Source organism: Melospiza melodia, chromosome 5, assembly GCF_035770615.1.
Source record: "Melospiza melodia melodia isolate bMelMel2 chromosome 5, bMelMel2.pri, whole genome shotgun sequence".
Lineage (NCBI taxonomy): Eukaryota > Metazoa > Chordata > Aves > Passeriformes > Passerellidae > Melospiza > Melospiza melodia.
In genome coordinates, this window is record NC_086198.1 from 33,172,777 (window position 1) to 33,193,461 (window position 20,685).

At 47.2% G+C, this 20,685-nt stretch overlaps 1 protein-coding gene across 1 annotated transcript; it reads right to left on the reverse strand.

Moving 5' to 3' along the window:
• Positions 1-251: 251 nt before the first annotated feature.
• On the reverse strand, positions 252-19,921 carry MOB1B (MOB kinase activator 1B). Its single transcript, XM_063156927.1, has 6 exons — positions 19,837-19,921; positions 5,661-5,827; positions 3,115-3,208; positions 1,947-2,080; positions 683-846; positions 252-407 (listed from the first exon to the last, which is right to left on the reverse strand). The coding sequence occupies exons 1-6, from the start codon at positions 19,848-19,850 to the stop codon at positions 330-332; spliced, it is 651 nt and encodes a 216-aa protein (XP_063012997.1). The 5' UTR covers positions 19,851-19,921; the 3' UTR covers positions 252-329.
• Between the last annotated feature and the right edge of the window lie 764 nt (positions 19,922-20,685).

The window sequence follows — 20,685 nt, forward strand, 5'->3', positions numbered from 1 at the left end:
ACTGACACAACACAAGAACCCATCCACCAGCAGAGTCAATCCCCCAACCAAGCACGTTTCCTTAATAAACACTCAGCACCTGCTAGAAATTCCACAATGAATAACAACAGTAAAATAATATTAATTAAAAAAAAAGCTATTTACCACATATCACTAACAGAGAAAAGATTTCCCCTAATAAAAGCACAGAAAAGTAGATCTCAGCTGTCACTGGTAACAGCACAGGGGGGTTGTTTTGTTGTTTTTTAAAAAAAAAAAAACAATTAACAAAAAACAAATACCACACGCTCGCTTAAAGAAACAAGTGACTCCAAGAAGTCCTCTTCCTTTTATCTGTCCTTGGAGGTGAGTTTTTCAATCAGTTCTTGAAGTGGTGCAAGTTCTCTTCTATCAATAAGGTTGAATTCCTGGAACAGGGATGAGGAGAAAAACACAGAGAGTTCTGTGGGTACAGCTGAGGTGAGAAGCCTCATTAGCCAGAGTTCATCTGGCACTCAGCCGTCCAAGCCCAGGCTTGGCCACTGCATGCTCCCCTGCCCATCTGCCACTCGCTGACCCCAAGTATTCCACTGCCCGAAGCTTCTTAAAGGAAGGGAACCTAAGAAGATGCCGATTTTTTTTTGCACAAGGGAAGGGGGATAATGTAGCTTGGAAGGGAGAACACCATTTGCCATGTCCTTACCTGAACAAAGAATATAAAGTGCTTGAAAGAAGTGTTAAGGTGTGCCTCCTCCTGCAGCTGGATCACCGGGTCGAAGTGCTGGTGGTAGATGTGGGCGTAAACTCTGAACAGACGCTTGAGAATTGTCTTGGCCACTGACATGAAGTTCTTTGGGAATGGTACGCCTGGGGAGAATGAAACAGAGGGCTTATTCTCCAACTGCCAGGCATGTTTGTCTGCTGTGAAAGCCACTACAGGCCAGGGCAGATGGAATCAGTTCCAACAGCAGACCTTTGTCACTGCACAGGTTTTACTGCAACCGGCTGTAAAATGGCAGGTGGCTGCTGGGAGCCATGAACTCTTCAGTTCCGCAGGCTAAAAAAAGATCTGTATCAACCCTCTGAAAAGAGGAAACTTGCCTAGCTCCTCCTCACCTACCAGTCTCCCCAGTCAGCTTAGCTCTCCTGCAGTCTGTCCCCAAGTCCTGCCTGAAGGCCAGAGGCTCTGGATGCTCTGGGGCCAGTCAGGACCTCCCCAGAGCTTGCAGGTCCCACCATCAATGTTCTCATGCTCCTGCTGCAGCCTGCCCTGCACACATGCACATGGCATTTCCTCCTCTGCCTGCTGCAGCACACGGGAAGTTCATACTTAGCTGCTTATTTTGCAGCCTCTGAATCTCTCCCTGAAGGCAGGGTTTTGTCTAAAGAAGCTTAATGAAAACGTGTCTAAAGCCTCAGAAACTATTTGCAAAGTTAAGGCAACTAAAAGATCCCCCCCACCCTGTTATCTTTCCCAAACTGTTGGTTGGTCATTATTTCCCTCCTGCTTTTCAGAAGAAAGCCTCTTTAAAACATCTATTTTTTATCTTCACTTCAAGAAAACCAAGCAAAAATAAATCAACTTAAGATCAAACCTGCAATTCAGCTTCTTTGGAGATAAGGCCTGAAAGTTTGTCATGACAACCAGATATCCCTTCTGTGACAAAAAGCTGCCAGTTACTGGTTAGAAGGGTCTGAGACCCTCTGATGTTATTTCTAAACAAAATGAATATAACACCAGATATACTTCTGCACCCAGAACTGTGACAGGTGTTTATTAGGAGCACTAACAGATGGGTCAGAGTTCATGCATTATAACACACCTTTAAAGATAAGTGTGTGCAGACAGATAATGTAACCTCCCAAACCTGCTCCACACATCAAGCACTGATAAGACCTTTCACCCCTGGAGTGTCCCTGTGCAGGTGTAACCCGAGTGCCCTGCTCAGCTGCAGTTACCCCCTCACCTATTTTGGAAGGAAAGAGCGTTTCATCATCCAGCTGGTCCTGGACCCAGGTCATCAGGTAATCGATGTACTTGGGTGCGGAGCACTTGATGGGCTTCTTGATGTTGGTGCCATCTGCCCAGTGGTACTCGTACCTGGGGTGAGACAAGGTGGCCTTGAGCACCAGGGAGCCACTCCTGATGGGCCTGCACATGGTGCATCACCTTGGAAAGATGGTGCTAAAAACCCCAGCACACCCAACACGGGGAGTGTGACAACACCAGCTCCCGGGTGAACCACAGGGTTTGTATGCTACAGATCATACATGAGGTTTTATGCAAGCTTAGCTGATAAATCTGTCCTCTCAATTTGTTTAGCAAATTTGGTTTTGTCAGAACAACTGCTGGGAGAATATATTCACCATAAACAAATTTGATGACGGATTATGAAGGTGCTGCTCACAACGGGACAAAAAACCCCACATTTTTCTAACAGCAACAAATCACAGGGTCTGAAAGCATTTTAAAACTGTATGCAAGAAAACATGCAAACATCCCAGACACATCAAATGGACCATTTGTCTGGATTTATGAAAAAGCAGGATTTCTCACTACCTAGTAATGCTCCAATACCAAGATTTAAGTGGTATTCATGTAGGAAAAAGATCAACACTTAGCTGAAATGCCAGGATTTTGCTCTGGTGCCAGAGCAAAACAACAAACTGAATGAGAGTAGGAAAAAGCAGAAACACTGGATGTCTCAACAAAAGCATAAGCAAAAATCCAAGAAGGGCACAGGGATTCTTATTCAGGCATCTACTATTTCTACAATACCTACGAGGAACATTTTGGTAAGCCCCAATGGAATGCCTGCATATAAAACCTTTAAATCTTCATTTAAGAAGCTCTCATTAATGTTTCAGAAAAATAAAAACGGGGAAAAATAATTTTGATAATTAATTTACTTCCCAGGTTAAAGGAAAAAAACAAACACCAAACAAATATGAACACAGACCAAAAAATATCAACTTGCTATTTCCCACCCACTTAATAGACATTCAAATCCTTCTTCTCTTTCACACCCTTGCCACCCAACCCTGGCACTCCTCTCAGCTGGTCTCAAGCTTTTACATGAAAAATCATCTCAACAAGTGCCCCCAGTCACCAGTGTGTGAGAAAAACATTCTTACTTGGGGCCAGCAGACATGACAGGGCAGCTTTCCTCTGTGCAGAAGTCCGTGATGGTTCCATAGAGCATGTTGATCTGGTTGAAGAAGTCAACAGCTGGAAAGCATGGAAACCACCTGTTAGCACTCTGCAGCACAAGATTCCTACAGCCCAGGCGGTAAAGCACAGCTTCTGGAATGGTTTTTGGGAAAAAACTCCGTTGTTGTGGCTTTTTTAAGATCCATTATAAAAGAGATGCAGAATGCAACCACTGACTTTCTGGAATAGCATCCAGCAAGAACTATTTAATTGTTCACTGCAGCAAAATCTTCAGTTGGAAGACAAAAAATAAAGGAGAAAACCTTGTCATTTCCTTTCCTGAAAGTTTGGTGTATTTTATTACAATCCCAAATTCTACTGGCAAGTGTGGAATCCATGAAAGATTTCCAGCATAAGCTTTCCAACTAGAGAGAGCAGGTACTCATTAGGTGACAGTGCCTTCCCTCAGGCTTTGTATTCCCAAGGCCCAGCTTTCCCAAAAACATCTCATACAACCCCAGACTACTTCGGGTGGGAAGGCAATTTAAGGACCATCCAGTTCCACCCCTGCCGTGGGCAGGGACACCTCCTGCTATCTCAGATGGCTCCAAGCCCTGTCCAACCTGGCCTTGGACACTTCCAGGGATAGGGCAGCCACAGCTTCTCTGGACAACCTGTGCCAGGGCCTCTCCACCCTCACACGGAAGGATTTCTTCCTAATAGCCCATCTAACCCTGCAGTTATAGTTACTCTTTCAGTTAATTACTCCAAACTCTTAGAGAAGAAAGTTCTTTTTCATCCTGTCACAAGGAACTGTGATCACTGCAATCAGCTTCTAAAACCCACTTTATCTACAGGTATTTTCCAGAGGATAAACAGCCAAGATTAGGCAAATGTCACTGGAGCAAGTCACAGCTACTGCTCAGCAGATGCAGGACATCAGCCCTGGCTTTTCCAGTGCCCACAGGAACTGTTAATTAAGTTTCTATTCCCTGCTCCCAGCAGAAACCACAGCCCACTGCATGCTTTGAGGCAAGCATGTTCAGAAAACCCACACAGGCTCCCACAGAATGCCTGATTATGGCAAATCCTACATGTGGAAGTCTCAAAATCCACATGCCCATCAAGTCATTCCCTAAGACACCAGTCAGGTTGAGAGCAGAGCAAGAAGCAGCAGCAGGGCAGAGCATGTTTGTTTTTGGCTCTCGGGGTCAAGAAGGGCAAAAGCAATGACTTGAAGTGACACATTTTTTCTCCTGATGAGACCCCTCTGTGAGCAGATGGAGCTCACAGCTACTGCTGGAGCCTGGCATGGTGCAGGGATGCTGAGGGAAGGGAGCCCCTCACCAGCTCACTAATTACACTAATTGCACTCCAGCTAGTTCAGCAGTTAAGTCACTCGGGAAGGGAGGAAACTGCTGCCATGCAGGAAAGCAGACACACAGAGTGCAGGAACCACCAAAAGGGAAGGATGCCAGCAATACATGAGGCATCTTGAGCAATGCTTACTCACACAAGTGGGCTGGCTTTTTTCTCTAGTCTAGTTTTGCAATGCAGTGTGAATTAAGTTTTGCAAAGGATGGTATCAGCAATTCCAGCCTGCCCTGGAAGCAGTGGCAAGTGGAGCACCAGAGCACTGCATGATGGGCTGGGAACAGGAAGGTGAGAGTCAGTGGAACAGTTTCACTTCCCAAACATCTCAAAGAGCAAGAAGAAAAAAGGCAGAACCACAGAAACAATTGGAGAACATTTAAATCAAGCAATAATTTCTACTGCAGTGCACAATCAATCCTGTACCACCACTGGAGCACATCAAGCCTGAGAGGCAAAAGATGAGCAAACACCCACACAGGGCCCAGAGCTTGTGGCAGCCAAAAGTGCACAGTGCAAAGGGATACTCCATTCTTTAGGAGCAGAGGGCAAAATCTATGCAGCAGGGAGAGGGAAGAGGAGGAGAAAACAAGGTCAAGCAATCAGAAAACACTAATTTAGGCATCATTGTTTGGCCTGAAAGCACAGAGTTTGGACAAACAGCTTTAGAGGAAGTTAAAAGAATGACATCAGAGACTTACCAGAGCAAAGGCTCAAAACTTGGTAGGAACTAAAGGAACTACCTTCAGGAAAATTACAGACCCCATCAGAACCACAGACCCACTCAGGCTGGAAAAAGACCTCTGAGATCATCAAGTCCAAGCTGTGGCTGATCCTCACCTTCTGACAGCCATGTCTAGCTGTTCCCTGGACATCTCCAGGGATGGGGACTCCAACTCCTCCAACGCTTGACAATGTTTTCCATGAAGAAATTCTTCTGGACATCCAACCTGAACCTTGAGGCTGTTTCCAGTCACCTTGCCCCTGTTCCCTGGGAGCAAAGCCCCACCTGGCTGCACCCTCCTGTCAGGAAGTTGTAGAAAGCAAGGCCCCCCAACTCCCCTTTTCTCCAGGAACAGACAGGGACACACAGCTGTCCTGCCCCAAGTGTCAGCCCACTTCCAACAGCCCTGTGATGAAGAGAAGGCCAGTGACTCACTGTTAACTGCCACCCACTCATTGAGGTCCTCCCCCTCTGGAAGCATCACGGCCATGCGCAGGTTGCCGCTCCCCAGCGTGGCCTCGGCATGTTTGAGCAGCTCGTACTGGTGGGACCCCTCAGGAATATTCTTCTTTGGTTTGAAGGTCTTGGAAGAGCGACTGCCACTGCAAGAGAGAGGGGAAATCTTTAGAGACCTTTTGGAACAGGAAGCAAAAAGGAAACAAGCACACTAGTCCCAGGTAAGGACAGGATTAACATGAAATACTTTACCCACTCACGTATTTTCACGTTGCAACAGGGTATTTACCAACAACTGGGATGCTCACCTAGCAGGGATTCTGACTTGTTTGAAACCATTTTCTGACCTAATCACTTCCTTACCTAAAATTTTGTTTGGAAGAACATGGACTGGCTTAGGAAAAAGGTTTAGACGTTTGAATTTTAAACCATGGCAGTGAGCCTGGATGGCACACAAGCCCCTAACATGTCAGAAATACAACATGTAGAATTAAATATTTGCAGGGAAGTGTCAAATGAGTCAGTATTTCTGAGTATTTTCATGTATGAGCTGAGAGAAGAGTTCTGTCAGAATGGGCAAACTGAGCTCTGAATTCCAATGCAAGTGGAAAGCTGCGAAACCCACACAGCAGAATTCTCATCACAAACACTATCCAGATCTCATTCCTTGATATAAAAACTTGGCCAATGTTTCACCATCTCTCTAAGGACCAAACAGAATTTTTTACTGGTGGGGTGCAAGGGCTGTCTCTCTTCATTTGAGGTCCCGGCACAGGATGCCCAGAGAAGCTTTGCCTGCCCCTGGATCCCTGGAAGTGTCCAAGGCTAGGCTGGAGGGGGTTTGGAGCCACCTGGGCTAGGGGAAGGTCCCTGGGCCTGGCAGGGATTTGGAACAAGATGGGCTTTGAGGTCACTCTTAACACAAACCATCCTGGGATTCTGTTCCATGGTCCCAGAGCTGCTCTGACTCTCTGGGCTCCAAAGGAACAGCAGCATCGTCCCCTTCCCACAGGCCTCTGAAGAAATCCTGGCTCCTGGGGGCTGTGAAGAAGGGCTTGGCTGGAATTCCAGGGATCCTGGGATGGTAGAGCTGCACAGTCATGAGCATTGCCATGGACACCCCAGCAACAGCAGCACAGCCTGCAGCTAAATGCAACCAGGAGCCAGAAGGACAAGGAGGGAACGTCCTGCTCCCGTCTGTTCTGTTACAGGACACTTCTGGCTGCTCCCAGGCATCTGCACCTCACCCTAAGCCAGGATACCAGACACAAATCCCGAATTAAATAATTGCCTCCCAGTGGGAGTGAGAAGCTTCTGTGGCTCAGGGAGTTGCTGTCACCTCTCACCCCTCCAGCCATCTGCATGTGGTGCCAGAACAGACTCAAACCAGCTCTGAACAAAGAAGAAACTAACAAAAACCCAAGGAACAAAAACCCCAAATCTCTTGACTGACTACTTTACTTAAACCCAATTACTGTCTTTTCAGGAACAAAGTCACTTCAGAGGTACTTGGCCAACATGAGGAGTGAAAATACAACCTAAAACATCTGGAGAGCAGAAAAGACTGGGATCACTGTCTTTCCATGTGTCAGCATAAGCAGAAGGAACCCAGCACGAGCTAAATACAACCTGGAAAAGGTTATGAAATAACTAACCCAAGCAATTATTGTTTGTATTTTAGCACTAAGAGTAAGCCCAACAAAGGAACGAGGGTTTGGGAGTAGGGCACAAAGAAAGCATGGTGAAGGAATTCCCTAGGCAAGTAGTTTGTTCAGACATTCTGGGTAGGAATTCACTGTACCCACCCCAGCCTGTGAGTCTGCCAGCCAACAAACCAAGTCACTGCAGATCTGCTGAACACCCTGCACAGATCCACAATCAAGGAAGTAGAAAATTCAACATGTTGGAAAAAGCTTCAGGTAGCATTTAATCCCTGCTCCCCCTTCCCAGATACAGGGGGATTCTTCCCATAAGCTGCCAAAGGCTGTAGCAACAGAAAGAAGTACTGCTCTAAGGGAGTCCTTCCATCTTTGCCTCCAACACCTTTCTGATCCCTGCTTCTCCAATGCAGCACAGGCACCCTAAGCCAGCAGGAAATGGTCTCACAGTCAAGGCAGGCAGGCATCCAAAAGGAAAAGCCATTAGGGTAACTGCAGGCTGGTAGTTGTCACGTGCTATGGAAATACCTGCAATTTTGGCAATAAATTATCAGAATTTCATACATTTATGTAGTTCACCCAAGCCAGTTAACACACTCCCTTAGACACAACTCAGGGACACCCTAATGCAGCCTCCATCTTGACAGGATGTGGTTTTTCTTGGAAAGTTTGGTTAAAAATATTGCATTACTAAACAGTACTCCAATTACCTTATTAGTCCAGAAGCTCTCCTACTATTTAACAAGAAAAAAATTACTTTTTCTTATTATGCCGATCTGTTTGACGTGGCAGATTGAGAAAGTTGTCTTGACTCAGGTCTATTTCCTCAACCTCTTGAGCAATTGGTGAAAAAAGTTTAAAATTAAAGAGTTCTGCCTGTTGGCCAACAACACACACACATCATCCACGCCTGGGTCACATGTGACATTCTATTTTCAGCCACATTCCATCATGGAATCAGCCAGCTCTGTAGGGGTTTTCAAATGCTTTAGGACAGTAGGCAGCACCTGCCTTTTCTTGTTAAGAGTCTCTGAGCTCTCCTTCATCTTAACACAGAAGTGAGAGGGGACAGAGAAACTGGTGAGGATGCCATTTTCCTTGGACATAAGGAGGCTATGAAACATGGAGCAGGTTGCACCATCCCCACAACGTGCCACAACCAATATGCAGCCTCTCAAGAAGGGACTCCTCAAGGTATTCCAAGGGCGCTTTGCTCCCTTCCCTGCCACATGGACTGCTCCTAACAAGTGATTTCTCCCTTCTATTCCTGCAGGGATCTGCAGCCCCAGCAGTGCCAGCTGCAGCTGGGCCCGGCACTGAATGACGAGCTGTGGCTGAGGCTGTGTGCAGGGCTGGCAAGCCCTTCCCACCAGCAGGAGCCCACGCAGCCACGTCACCAGCGAGAGCACCACATTTCCTCCAAAGCTGCAACTTGAGCCACTCATCTGCTGGCAGGGGGTGGGTGGGCTTTGTGATGCACCTTCTGCAGGCTCTCTGTCTCAGCATGGTAAGAGGATGTTTCCAGAAGAAAGGCAAAATGTGAGGTGTTCTGCTCACCCCACACTGCCTCAAACAGCTCATCTCAGCTTCAAAGGCAGCACTGGCAGACGTTCTGTGCTCAAAGCACCTTCAATACCCAGCCTCAGCTACGATAAACTTGCCAGAACTGCTCCCAGGAGAAGCCCTTGGGCTGGCCTAGCTTAAACCTCCTCACTCCCAACCATTTGTCCACAGACTCCTTCAGCAGGGATTTTTAACCATTTCCACCAAGTCTGCCGCAGATTTGGGGAAACCTGAATTAAACCAGGTAAGTTTAGGCAACACACTGCCACAGGCTAACCAGTGAGTTTATCAGAGAAGCCCCCAAGTTTTAGCTGTGCACTTCTTTGTCTCCATTCTCCCGCCATGCCTCTTTTTAAACACAGAAACACTCCAAGACAAGACCCAAATTCCAGAAAACCAAACATTTCCAGCCTTTAAACAATAATACAGGCCTTCAAATGATAACATCCTGCTAAGAATAGAAACATTGGAGTGAGAGCGGTTTGTTTCCACCAGCCAACACATCTACATAGAAACTAAAAGCTCGAGCTACTTTTTGACAATGCAATCAATAGGTGCAGCCTTCAAACACCTTTTCCCTATGAGAACCACAGCATCAGAAGGACAGCAGGTAAAATTAAGCTGAACACATTCAAAATCTGCACTGATGAGACTGAACTTGAGCACTGTTATCTATAAAACTGAATAGTCACAACATTTCTGTTCTGAAGAGAGACAGTGCGAGGGCAAAGCGTTGCTTCCTTCAGTTCTTACAGCACCAAAAAGTCAACTTTTTCCAATCCAATTGTCATTCACTGCAGGAAGCCTAAGTCCAGCCACTTGAATCTGCAGGTAACAAAAGCAAGGCAAGAATTCAGCATGCATTCCATGCAGCAGCTCTGGGAAGCAGCTAGGAGCTGCCAACTCCTTACACAACACAGTTGCTCTCCCAGAGTGTCAGGCAATGGTTTGAAAGCAATTCCAGGCCTAGAGCTTTTGTTTTGGTTTAAGGAGGAATCATTGGCACCAAACTGAAAAACTTCCCCAGACACATAGTCATTCCTATAGGAACAGAACACATGGGGCTCATTGTTTATTAGCTACACCACAGAGTAACTGTAATTTTCTGGAGGTTTTTGAACCTGAAGATGCTTCTCAAAAGGGGTGTGGTATTTCCTCCTTCCACCGGAGTACTGACAGGGAAATCAGTGTTTCCATGAAATTTTTCATTCTCTACACATCAAGGTGGGGACTGAAATCTGGCCTCCCCTTCTAGGGAAAAAAGCTGTCTTCAAAGACTGGACATCCCTACAGGATGGCAGATGGAAAAGGCTCAAGCTCATGAACAGCTCTTAAAAAGCACAGGTCCCACTATACACAAGACCTGACACATTAAAAGAGCAGCTGTTTATCAGATGATTCACATGCAGGAATGAGAAAGTTATTTAAGGTAGCCCTAAGGAACAGTTTTTGCTTTTGCTTGCCCCAGCCACCACCCCTCAGTGTCAAAGCCAACATAACCCTTACACATCCACATTCTTAAAATGCTTTTTTTCTGCTGTACACACACAGTTTAAAGCCACACACACACACACAGTGACTTCGAGCCAACGTGGGATTGGTCCAGCACAACTTTTACATGCACCAGAACACCCCTGAAGGGAAACCTCTGCTGGCTGAGCTGGGAGCAGGGGACAAGCTCAGCGTGTTTGGAGGGCGGTGGTTCTGCTGCGCCCTGTGCCCTCACTCCCCCTGCAGCTGCACATTGTGCCAAACCCACAAGGATGTTAGGTGGCCACAGCCTGTTTTCCAGCCCAGCCAGGTACCTACACTTCCCCTGCCTCTCTTTTCTGTCTGCAGGCTGACAAAGTGCCTGTAAACAAGGGGGAGGTGTTGTGCTACAGCACTGGTGAGTGCTACAACTCCACCCAATGGCGTTCCTGCTATTTACCCACTTGGATGCAGCCCTTCTCCCAAGCAACCACAATTCCCAGTGCAAGGAACAAGCGAGCATCCAGAACCCCATCCCATGACCGGGAAATCATCATCAGTTTGCTATGCTTACAACCAAAATAAATTCCCTTGTTTCATTTACAACACATTCATTTAATACACTTTCATCTCCTGGAAAACCCTCAAAATAAACAAAGCAAGACACAGTTGCCCTCCCTGGATACTACCAGAGCCCTGTCTGTGCACTCCAAACACAATTAAATTACTCCCAAGGCAGCCAATGGCTGCGGAAGTGACTCAACCTCTCCTGCCCTGTTCCCTGCAGCACTAACACAGAGGGGCAGGCCAGAGCCAAGAACAGCAGTGTCCATCACAGAAAAGCCTGCATCCAGGTTCTCCAGGCAGTCGTGCCCTCCTGACTTGCAGGGATAGGCAAGCAAACAGGGGGACAGCACAAGAACTGGAACATTTCCGTGGCACTAAAGCTGCAGCCTCCCCAAACTGTGGATGCCACTGCACTGCCACTCCCTAATCTCCCACAGACTTTTCCCCAGAGCTTTAAGACCACCAAATTTGAAACACATTTTCACCCCAACTAGCAACAAAGAAGCTTGCAGCAGAGACCCAACTACCTGTGCACATTCTCCTCCTCCTGACAGCCATTTGAAATCCTGTGGCATCAGAGGAATCAAGATTATCCCAAATATTTTGTTGCACACTCCCAGGAATCCAGTGACTATACTGAGGCAAACACAACACTGTTTTCACCCACAAAACTTCAAGCTTACTACAAACAGACTTGATCTTCTTAAGAAAGGTGAGCACTAGTCTTTGCTGTTCTGTTGGGTCCTTTCAATCAGACTGAGGTTCCTCATATATTTCAATATTAACATTTACTGTGTACATACACACACACCTCGTGGCAGTGTAAGGAACAATCCAAACTAGATATATTTCTTCTAGTATCCTAATATTCACGTAGTACTTGCTTAATAGCATGGGCTGCTGGAGCTTTGAAGAAGGCAAACATGAAGTACTTCTCCAACTCTTGTTTTATCCTACGAGATGGAGTTCACTATTTTGGACATTTCAGCCCCTGATTAAGCTCCCTGCAAGCTAAACAGCACAATTTCCCCACTAATGTTCCCCTCCTTTCTCAGGGATCCCTTATTTCTGTAAATTAGCATCAGCTCACTCAAAAGGGAGGGCACAGCATGAACTCCAGCTTAAGTCAGAACTTCACCCAGTAACATTCCCAAGTTTAGTTTCCACAAAGGTTCAATCCTCTTTACTGCAGGAATCTACCTAATATAGCTTTCAGTGGGCACAACCACTTTTTTCTTTTTTAAATCTACCCTTCCCTGTGTACAAAACTGAGCAACTCATCAAAGAACCATAAGGAAATATGTGTGATACCCGTGATTCCCTTACTCCAGCACTTCTTCCATGTGATGAGCAGGGAGCAGCATCCCACACCAAAGGTGTCTGCTGCTCCCCACAGCCAGCTGCTGCTCCTGCCTGGCAGATTTCCTGAGGTTCAGCTGAATTATCTGTCTGCCCATGACTAACACAACACCCTCTGCGTCCCAAGCTGCTGCTAACAGTCACACCCTGTAAATACATTTACAAGTAGGAAGCAGAGCTTTGCAGAAAGCCATCCACAACCCGCTGAGGGTGATAAATTGCAGTAATAAAAGCTTGGCTCTAGCATCAAATTAGATGATGTAGATCCTTACTTGTGCACCAAATATAGTGCTTGGAGAACATGCCTCAGAACATGGATGGCTTCCCAAAATGCTGATCAGTGCTTTTGGAAACCGATGCTTAATGAATGACAAAGCAAATCCAGTCATACAACCTAAGAAATCCCATCAGGGCATTTCTAAAGGAACAAAAAAAAAAAAAAAAAAAAAAAAAAAGCTTCACTCAAGAGATTAAGACAGTCTTCAATCCCTTTAAACACAATAAAAAGAACCATCTCTTAATGTGCTTAGGGAATAGGCAGTTAAAGGAGAAATTTAACTAAATTTCATGGAGAAAGAGTCAGTTTAACAGTTTGCAAAAGGCTGCCCTTTACTGTAACCCCCAGGCAAAACAGGCTGAGGACAGGAGCGCGGCAAAGGACAAATACTCGGCAACTTCCCAACAGAAAATCTCCAGCAGAGATAGAAGGTTACACTGACACTTGGATTTATGGGCAAAATGGGGTCTGCATCCAGGAACTAACACTCACTAGAGGCAAGAAATAACACAGAGAACAACAGGAAGACGGAATGGGCAGGAGGCAGCAGTGAATAATCTAAGAGCTTTCCAAAAATACACTGCATTATCTCACCCCCAAGTATTTCTTACACAACCCTCACATTTAATAAAATCCTGTATGTGCCATGGGTAACTATCTTCAGGAAAATTTGCTTATCTCTTCCAAAGTATCTTATCAGGAAAATCCCCCGGTCTGAAGCATCTGAGAGGGAATGACTGCTCCTACATAGACAGGACCACATTTCTTTTGAAGTTATTTAAGCTTAAGCATTTGACAGTTGAGCCCAAAGTAAGCTGAACTGTGCTATGAATTTAAATATTCAGACTTTTCCTCTTTTATTTTTTGCACTCCCATTGCAGCAAGGAATTTTAAGAAGAGCTGTCAACCACAAAAGTTAGCAATGAGACATTAGAGATGCTGTTTTTCCTAAAAGGTACACCTCAGCATTTGAAAAAGCAGTATTTTATGGCCATAAAATAAAAGAATAACGCCATTCTGATTCCTGGATCCAGTGTCCCTAAAACAATTAATCCATTCAAGCAAAACCAGGCCTGTGCTACTGAAGGTGGGAAAAACACAAAGTACCAGCTACTGAAACAAAATACAGGTTATTTCATTAAGCTCAAAATAGAGAACCCACTCAATCATTACTTGGGTTGAAATGATTTCCATATCAAAACTCAGTTGTCTCCATTTCCAGCAAAAGAGGAATTTACCAAAGCTTACCTAAGCTCATTTGTTCCCTTTGTCATAAAGAAAGGAATTAGACTTGTGATAAAGACAACAAATCCAGGCATTATGAGCCCTTATCTGCAAGATGTTCTCCTTCAGGTGGGGAAGGGATTAAGATTCTGTACGTCAGCATCTCAAGGACACAAGCAATTAACTCCACAGGCAAGTGACCACACTGAAAGATGAAGTGGTGCAAGGACAGACGACAACAAAAAAACCCAAGCAAACCTCAACTAAAACTCAAGTGGAACATCATGAGCTGGATCTCTTCAGGTACTTAAGAGCACAAAACGGAATGGATTCCTGCCAAAGATCAGCTGTGAACTGGACAAGGAAGAGAAGAGAGGGTGAGCAAGGCACAAGTGTCCTCACACACCAGAAAAAAAAAGCCAGAAGCAAAGTTGGAACAAGCAGCTAAGGTCACAGTTGGATTTCGGGGGGACAAAAAAGACACAAGAAGAGTGAGTGAATTCGTTTTCACGGGCTGCTTTTAGAAGCACCAAAGTACATTTGCAAGGCAAAAACTACTGTTAACCTTGATGAATTCTCAGGGTGGGACTGACACACAAAATTACCATCTCCTCTCCATGCACTGACTGACTGCTGACTCAGGCTATAGATTTGAAATGGGAAGCCAAGCCCTGAAGCAAACAGAGATGCACCACGCTTTGTACCTAAGCTCACTAAGAAATTACAAGTTATTTCAAACTTATTTTCCAGGAACCAATTGAAGCTGCATGGATACATGCAAATCCTCAGATCTCGTTCCCTTCTTTCACATCCCCTCCCCAAAACATCTATTCAAGCAGCAGTGCCCTGGGAAAGCATTTGGGAGGGATCTGTGTACATAGATGACAAAGCAAAGCACTGGATCCTCAGAATACCACGTCATGACATGTGAAGGCTGGAGGAATTTTTCCAAGTCTGTGAAAAGAAATTGTTATACTTCAAATAGATAAAAAAGCAGCTGAATTTATGACCCACAGGCTCCCTGTGTATTTAAAAGGAGTAGAAAAACCCAAAAACAGAGCAAAAGCCAAGCAGCCAGTTCATTGTAGCTCGGCTCCAATAGGAAGTGGCTTAGTTTACAAATGCTAAAAGCATCACAAAGTACATCCTGCAGTTTATTTAGGCTGATTTGTGGGTCACAGGCTTATTGATAGCTCTGGCAGCAAGATCTGCCTTACTGCTTATGAGGGAAGAATTAAAGTGGCCAAATTTAATGCAGTTATTTACTTCTCCAAGAAAAACAAGCAGCTTCACTCTGTCAGCCTCTTGCAACCCTCCAGCCACCCACTGCCTGGCAGACAAATGCTTCCAATATTTTATCCTTTTTCAAACAAGATAAAAAAGACTATGTATGTGTCAGGTGGAACTGTGGCCACAAAGAGGCCCAAAATCCAAAGCCGTGTCTGCAAAGTACAAAGTGACAAAGGCGTTTGATAAAGATGAAAATGCCAGTCACTCTCCAGCACATCAATCACCCCCAAAACCTCGTTGCACCGCTCCTCCCTGCAAACAGCTAATGGCATTGGCTCACTTACACACAGAGGGAAGGACAAACAAGGGAAAACAATCGTGGCATAAAAGCAAACAATTAGGAAGCAATTAAGACCGGACATCTCTGCGCTGTAGTAAACACAACTTTCACACTGAACAATGCCTTTCTTCCTAAGCTATTTTTTCCATTACAAACGAATCTTTCTATCTGAGAAGGAGCTATCTAACAACATTTAGAAGAGACTATCACTCACTTCACCTACTACGCGTTCGCAAAACACAGCAGCAGGGCCAAACGGTGTTTTTCCAAGTGCCAGGCCAAGTGCAGACATCTCCCAGCCCGAACTGGTCTGCACACTCTGTGACTCCGAGGCAGACTCAGTCTTGCAGAAATAAAAGCCAGGCAGCAGCTTCCTCGCTCTCTGCCGCCGAGCTCACTGATAAGGCAGCAGCACTCCATTATGTGACACCCTAAACCCCACGTTTTACTTGGCTGTAAGCTGATTGTCACAGCTGATTCCGTTTAAAACCCACCGCTACGGAATACTTCTGCTTTCCTCGAAACTCAAAATTACTGCTACCAAGGCTTTAAACAAAAATACTTGGGAAGCTGGCAATAGCTTTACAGCTCTCTCTCCAATTTATTTGTGGGAAAACTCGAGAGACTTCTGAATCCTGGTACTTGAAAAAACAAAACAAACAATAAACAACAACAAACAAACAAAAAAAAAACTGAAAAACCCCACCAGGAACTGGACACAGCAGTAAGGGCAGCAGTCAAGCAGCTGATTTTATGTTAACGCATCCCTGTGTGGAGAGCTTCTGTCCTGATCCCACTGTAGCCTTACACTCCTCACGACAAAACTGAAGTAAACAAATACATTGAAACACAGCGGGGGAAATACCTGGATGTCCCCTGTATTTCCCATTTCTAACAGTCTGCAAATGCCTACACGCTGATTTTTCCATGAGCAAATTTCAGTTCAGGAGTGCCTACCGGTCCTCTGGGCGAGTCCTTGATGGAGAGGAGATAAACACCTCTCCCAAAGCACAGAAGGAGCACTCAGGAAGGAGCACTCACAGAGCACTCAGATGCTACACTGCCCACGCTGGACAAGAAGCAGCTACCTGGCACCTCGGGAAGCTGAGGAAGGGACAAAAACAAACAGCCCTAATGTTCTCCAAGAGCAGCAGCAGCCTGAGGAATTGGGAAGGCCCCACTATCTCAAAACAAACCCAACAGCTCTGATTTTGGTATTTATCTCCAAGAGATGTCAGGGGGAAAAAAAGGTATTACCTCACTACACCTTCTACACATATATTTACACAGCAAGTATGGTTTCAATTAAAATAAAAACAACAACAAAACAACAAACCATGTGGAGCATCAGAAGCAGCTGCCAGGCTCCACGGTGCTGTAGAACAAGGCAGTGAAGGAAGAGCACATCTTGCCCCGGTCTGGTTTACAAGTTAACTTGGCCTTCACTCACCAAAATACGTGCCCCCAACAACAGCCACTCACTCCCACTCACCTCCAGCAGCTCCTCGTCCTTCCAAGGCTGATCAGGCAACAACTACTTAAATCAATCTCTTGATTAAAAAACCCTGTGCTGGAAACCTCAGGGAGGGATTCACTAATCCAAAGATGGGGGCTCTGTGGGGTTTTTTTAAAGAAAAGACAATTTCAGAACTTCAATAATAAATCTGAATCTTTTCCTTTTATAAATAAATGGTTTTCATCTAGCTTCCTTTTTTATGTAAGTCTTGCCACCAGAAGATAACACAAGCATGTTACCATATGGCACGCCCACCAGAACTATCTTTAATTTTTTTTTCCTTGGAGATGTAAGCTACCTGCAACTATGCTGTAATTTCCTTTTAGAGAGAACTCACCAAGCAGAGGTTTTTTGGAACTGGATATATTTTCTAGTCCAAGTCCCATTTTTAATTTATTTTTAAAGACTCGGGATAACTTATTCAGCTGCTGGAGAGGTTTACAAAGTCTTTTCAGAAAGGAAGAAACAGATCAGACAGAGAAAACCGCGGCTCTGAAAATAACAATTGCTGTCAAACCCCAGTTGTATTAATTCAGTGACTCGCCTCACAAGACAGTCTTTTTATAGTGTTCCCCATAAGCAGAGAAAACAATGGCTCCCCTTGATTTTATTCTTCCCCCCCCATGTAGCTTTATATATCACTGGCCCTAGCAACAGGGAAGAATAGGCAGGGATTTGTCAGCGGACAAGGGGGGCCCCACGCACGCTGCGTTATCCCAGCACAATCCCCCTGTTCTTGGACAGCGGGGAAGCCTGCGGGAGAGCGCAGCTTTGTCACCGTGCTGGCTGTCACACTGACAGGCTGCAGCCCCGAGCCGAACGAGAAACCTGTGCCACAGGTTCGCTGCCACACAGGAAACCTCGCTGCTGCACAAGGACAATCCAACCCTCACAGCCAGCCCCAAACTGTGATCAGCCCGCTGAAGGACAGCAGTGCCACCGAGGCAGGGAACAAACACTGCTGGCACCTCCTCGCCAGTGACAACGGGGTGAAAAAGTACTGAGAAAGACTATGCTACAAGTATCGTGCATATGTGGGGGGGGGGGGGGGGTTGCAACTCAAAATGCAAGCTGGCATTATCAATAAAGCTGCAGACATCCACGCGCTATCTTGGAGTAACTCTTATCAAGCCAAAACTCCAGTCTGACAAAAGGTCATGCTAACTTTCTGGATCCCTAAAAAAAAAAAGCCAACCAATGAAAAAAAACCCCACCAAAACTTCATGTCAGCATCACAAAGTTTCCCTGGTCACCTCGAGGCCTAGCAGGCATATTTTCAACTTTTTTTTTTTTTTTAACCCATTTCTAGATTGCAAATGAGCAAATTAGGTGCAATCTACAGCAGTCTGCCAACAACAGCTGAGGCAAATTTGCCAACATTTCTAGCTTTGCCACGCACTAACTCCAGTCTCCATTTCTATGTTTCATCCACAAGGATAACTTGGAACAATGGAGGAGGGGATAAAGGTTTGCTATCCTAGGTTTCAGAAAAAAAGGTCTGAAAAAAGAAGAAACCATCTCATTATTGCCTGTGACAGAGGGTGGAGGGTTTCATGCTTTTCCATTCTCAGTTAGCCAAATGCCACGGAGAGAGAGGCTCTCTAATTTGCAAACCAGACTCCCAGGACACTCGAAATCCTGTCCCCCTTTCTCCATCCACCGTGGCAGCTGAGAATTACGAAGGAGAGGGACAGCTGGGCTCCTCATTAGGAGCACGGCGCCTCCATGCACGGACAATCATCTGCACCCACCTCCCGTCGGTGGCTCCCGGAATCCCTCCGGGAGCACGACAGGCCAGCGGGATGGGGACGGCAGAGTTGAAAGATAAACACAAGGCAGGGACTGAGGAGGAAGCCAGCGCCAGGGCTATTTGTTTCCATGAGAACACAACTTACTAGGGCACTCCAGCTCTGAGATAAAGTCTCTTCTAGATAAAGTCTCTTCTCTAAGCCCAGGCCACGTTTACATCTGCTGGTTATCAATGTAAGCCTCTAAGAACAGGCAAATATTCCGGCAGCAGTCCCAGGGAAGCCGGAGTGTGCGGGAACACTCAGCGGAGACAAGGCCCTAATGGAGCTTAGCTCTTCCGGGGTGCCTTTTTCGGCCGCCTCGATCGCCCTTCTTTCCCTAGAGCGCATCTTCGCCTTAATTAATAGGTCACTGAACCGGTTTATGTTAATTGTCACAAGTACCTCGTCTTTGTTTCCAAGGGGAGGGACCAAAGTTCATTCGGTTCTTGCCCACGAAGCAAGATTTCAAGAAGTGGGGCTCTGCTCGCACCTGTGTCGCCCCCGACTCCCGAGGGAGCTTTTTGCCTTTTTCCTGCCGCAGTAAAGCCCGGCCAGGTCCCGACCGGGGCTCCCCCAGCCCGGGAGCCCGGGCCGCCCCATCACCTGCACCGGGGCTCACTTCCACACGCCAGCTCCTGACCCAGCTGCGCCACACCACGCTACGGCACCATCCTCTGCCCGCCAGAAACGAGAAACCCGCATAAAAATATCATAAAACCTCCGGGAGACCGCTGGGGTGGGTGTTTGGCCCTAAGCCCGCTCTCGCCTACCCAGCGACACCCCTCCGCCGGGGAGGTGCCCGGGGCTGGTGATCCGTGGCTGTTTTCAAACTCGTATCCGTAAGGGGAAGCCGCACGGGAAGGGGAAGCCCGGCTCGCTCGCTCGCCCGCCCTCCAAACGCCCTCACGGCGCGGCGGCGGCGGCCCCGCCGCTCCCTGCCTGCTACTCCCGGGGCCGCCGGGGGGCCGGGGCACAAAGGGAGAGAGCGGGGAGCGGACAGAGTGGGCGCCAGGCCGGCGGGGAGCGGCGGGCAGCGGAGCGAGCGGGAGGGCGGGCGGCGGCCGCGGCCGCTCGGCGGGCTGTGCTGCCCTGCCCTATCCTGCCCGACGAGACCGCGCAGAGCAAGAGGAAAGGACCCCCCCACACGCCGCGGCTACTCACAACAAGAAGCTCATGGCGATGGCGGAAGAGCGGGACCGGCGGCTGCCTGGGCTCGGCTCGGCGCGGCTCGGCTCCCAATGGCAGCAGCGGCGGCGGAGGGCGGGCGGGTGCGGGGAGAGCGCCGCGGGGCGGGGACACGGCCCGCCCGGCCGCCATCGCCCCCAGCGGCCCCCGCGCCGCTTCCTCCCTCGCAGCTGCGGGGCTCCGGCATGGACGCGCTCCTCTCGGAGCCGTGGGGCTCCTCCTCAGGAGTCCTTTCGTGGCCCCAGGCACGGGCGTCCCCTCGCAGCCGTCCCGCCGTGCCGGCCCCTCAGAGGAGCCCGTGTGAGTGCCCCCAGACACCTCCATGGAAACGAGCACCCCCTGCCCCTCCAGAGCCCCCCTTCTCCCCTCAGGACAAAGGGGGCTAGGTACCAGCCCACAGGTCACCACCACCACTACCAGAAAAAGAACAAAAAAGTATTAACGGCGTTTCTGCCCTCCTCATCGAACTGTCTTTTAGCAAAACGTGACAAAAGGTACTGTAATATTTCTTAATATTTGTTAGCAATTTCTAACTGGGCTGGTGAGGGTAAGCGGTGGGCAAAGGAGGGATACCCCTCAAGTGACACTATGGGCGGCTGAGGTAAAAAAAAATAAACCGAGGCAAAAAAACTGCTTTTTTTTAAGAAACCCTTGGCAGGCAGATACAGTCACATCCCAGTACTCTTTATGGCAGAAATTGCAATCCCAGGGTATAACTTTCACACAAAAATCTGGCTCTGTTTAGGTCAGTAAAAAGCCAGATTTTGGAGAGGGTGCAAGACAGGCAGCATAACCTCCAGGGATTCCCTTCTGCTGCAAGAGGAA

What these genes read in the sequence shown, in the direction of transcription:
- MOB1B (XM_063156927.1), bottom strand. An exon ending in GCTCTTTCCTTCCAAAATAG is followed by an intron (nt 847 to 1,946) that starts GTGAGGGGGTAA and finishes CATTCTCCCCAG; the next exon opens with GCGTACCATTCCCAAAGAAC. An exon ending in ACTTTATATTCTTTGTTCAG is followed by an intron (nt 408 to 682) that starts GTAAGGACATGG and finishes TCCCTGTTCCAG; the next exon opens with GAATTCAACCTTATTGATAG.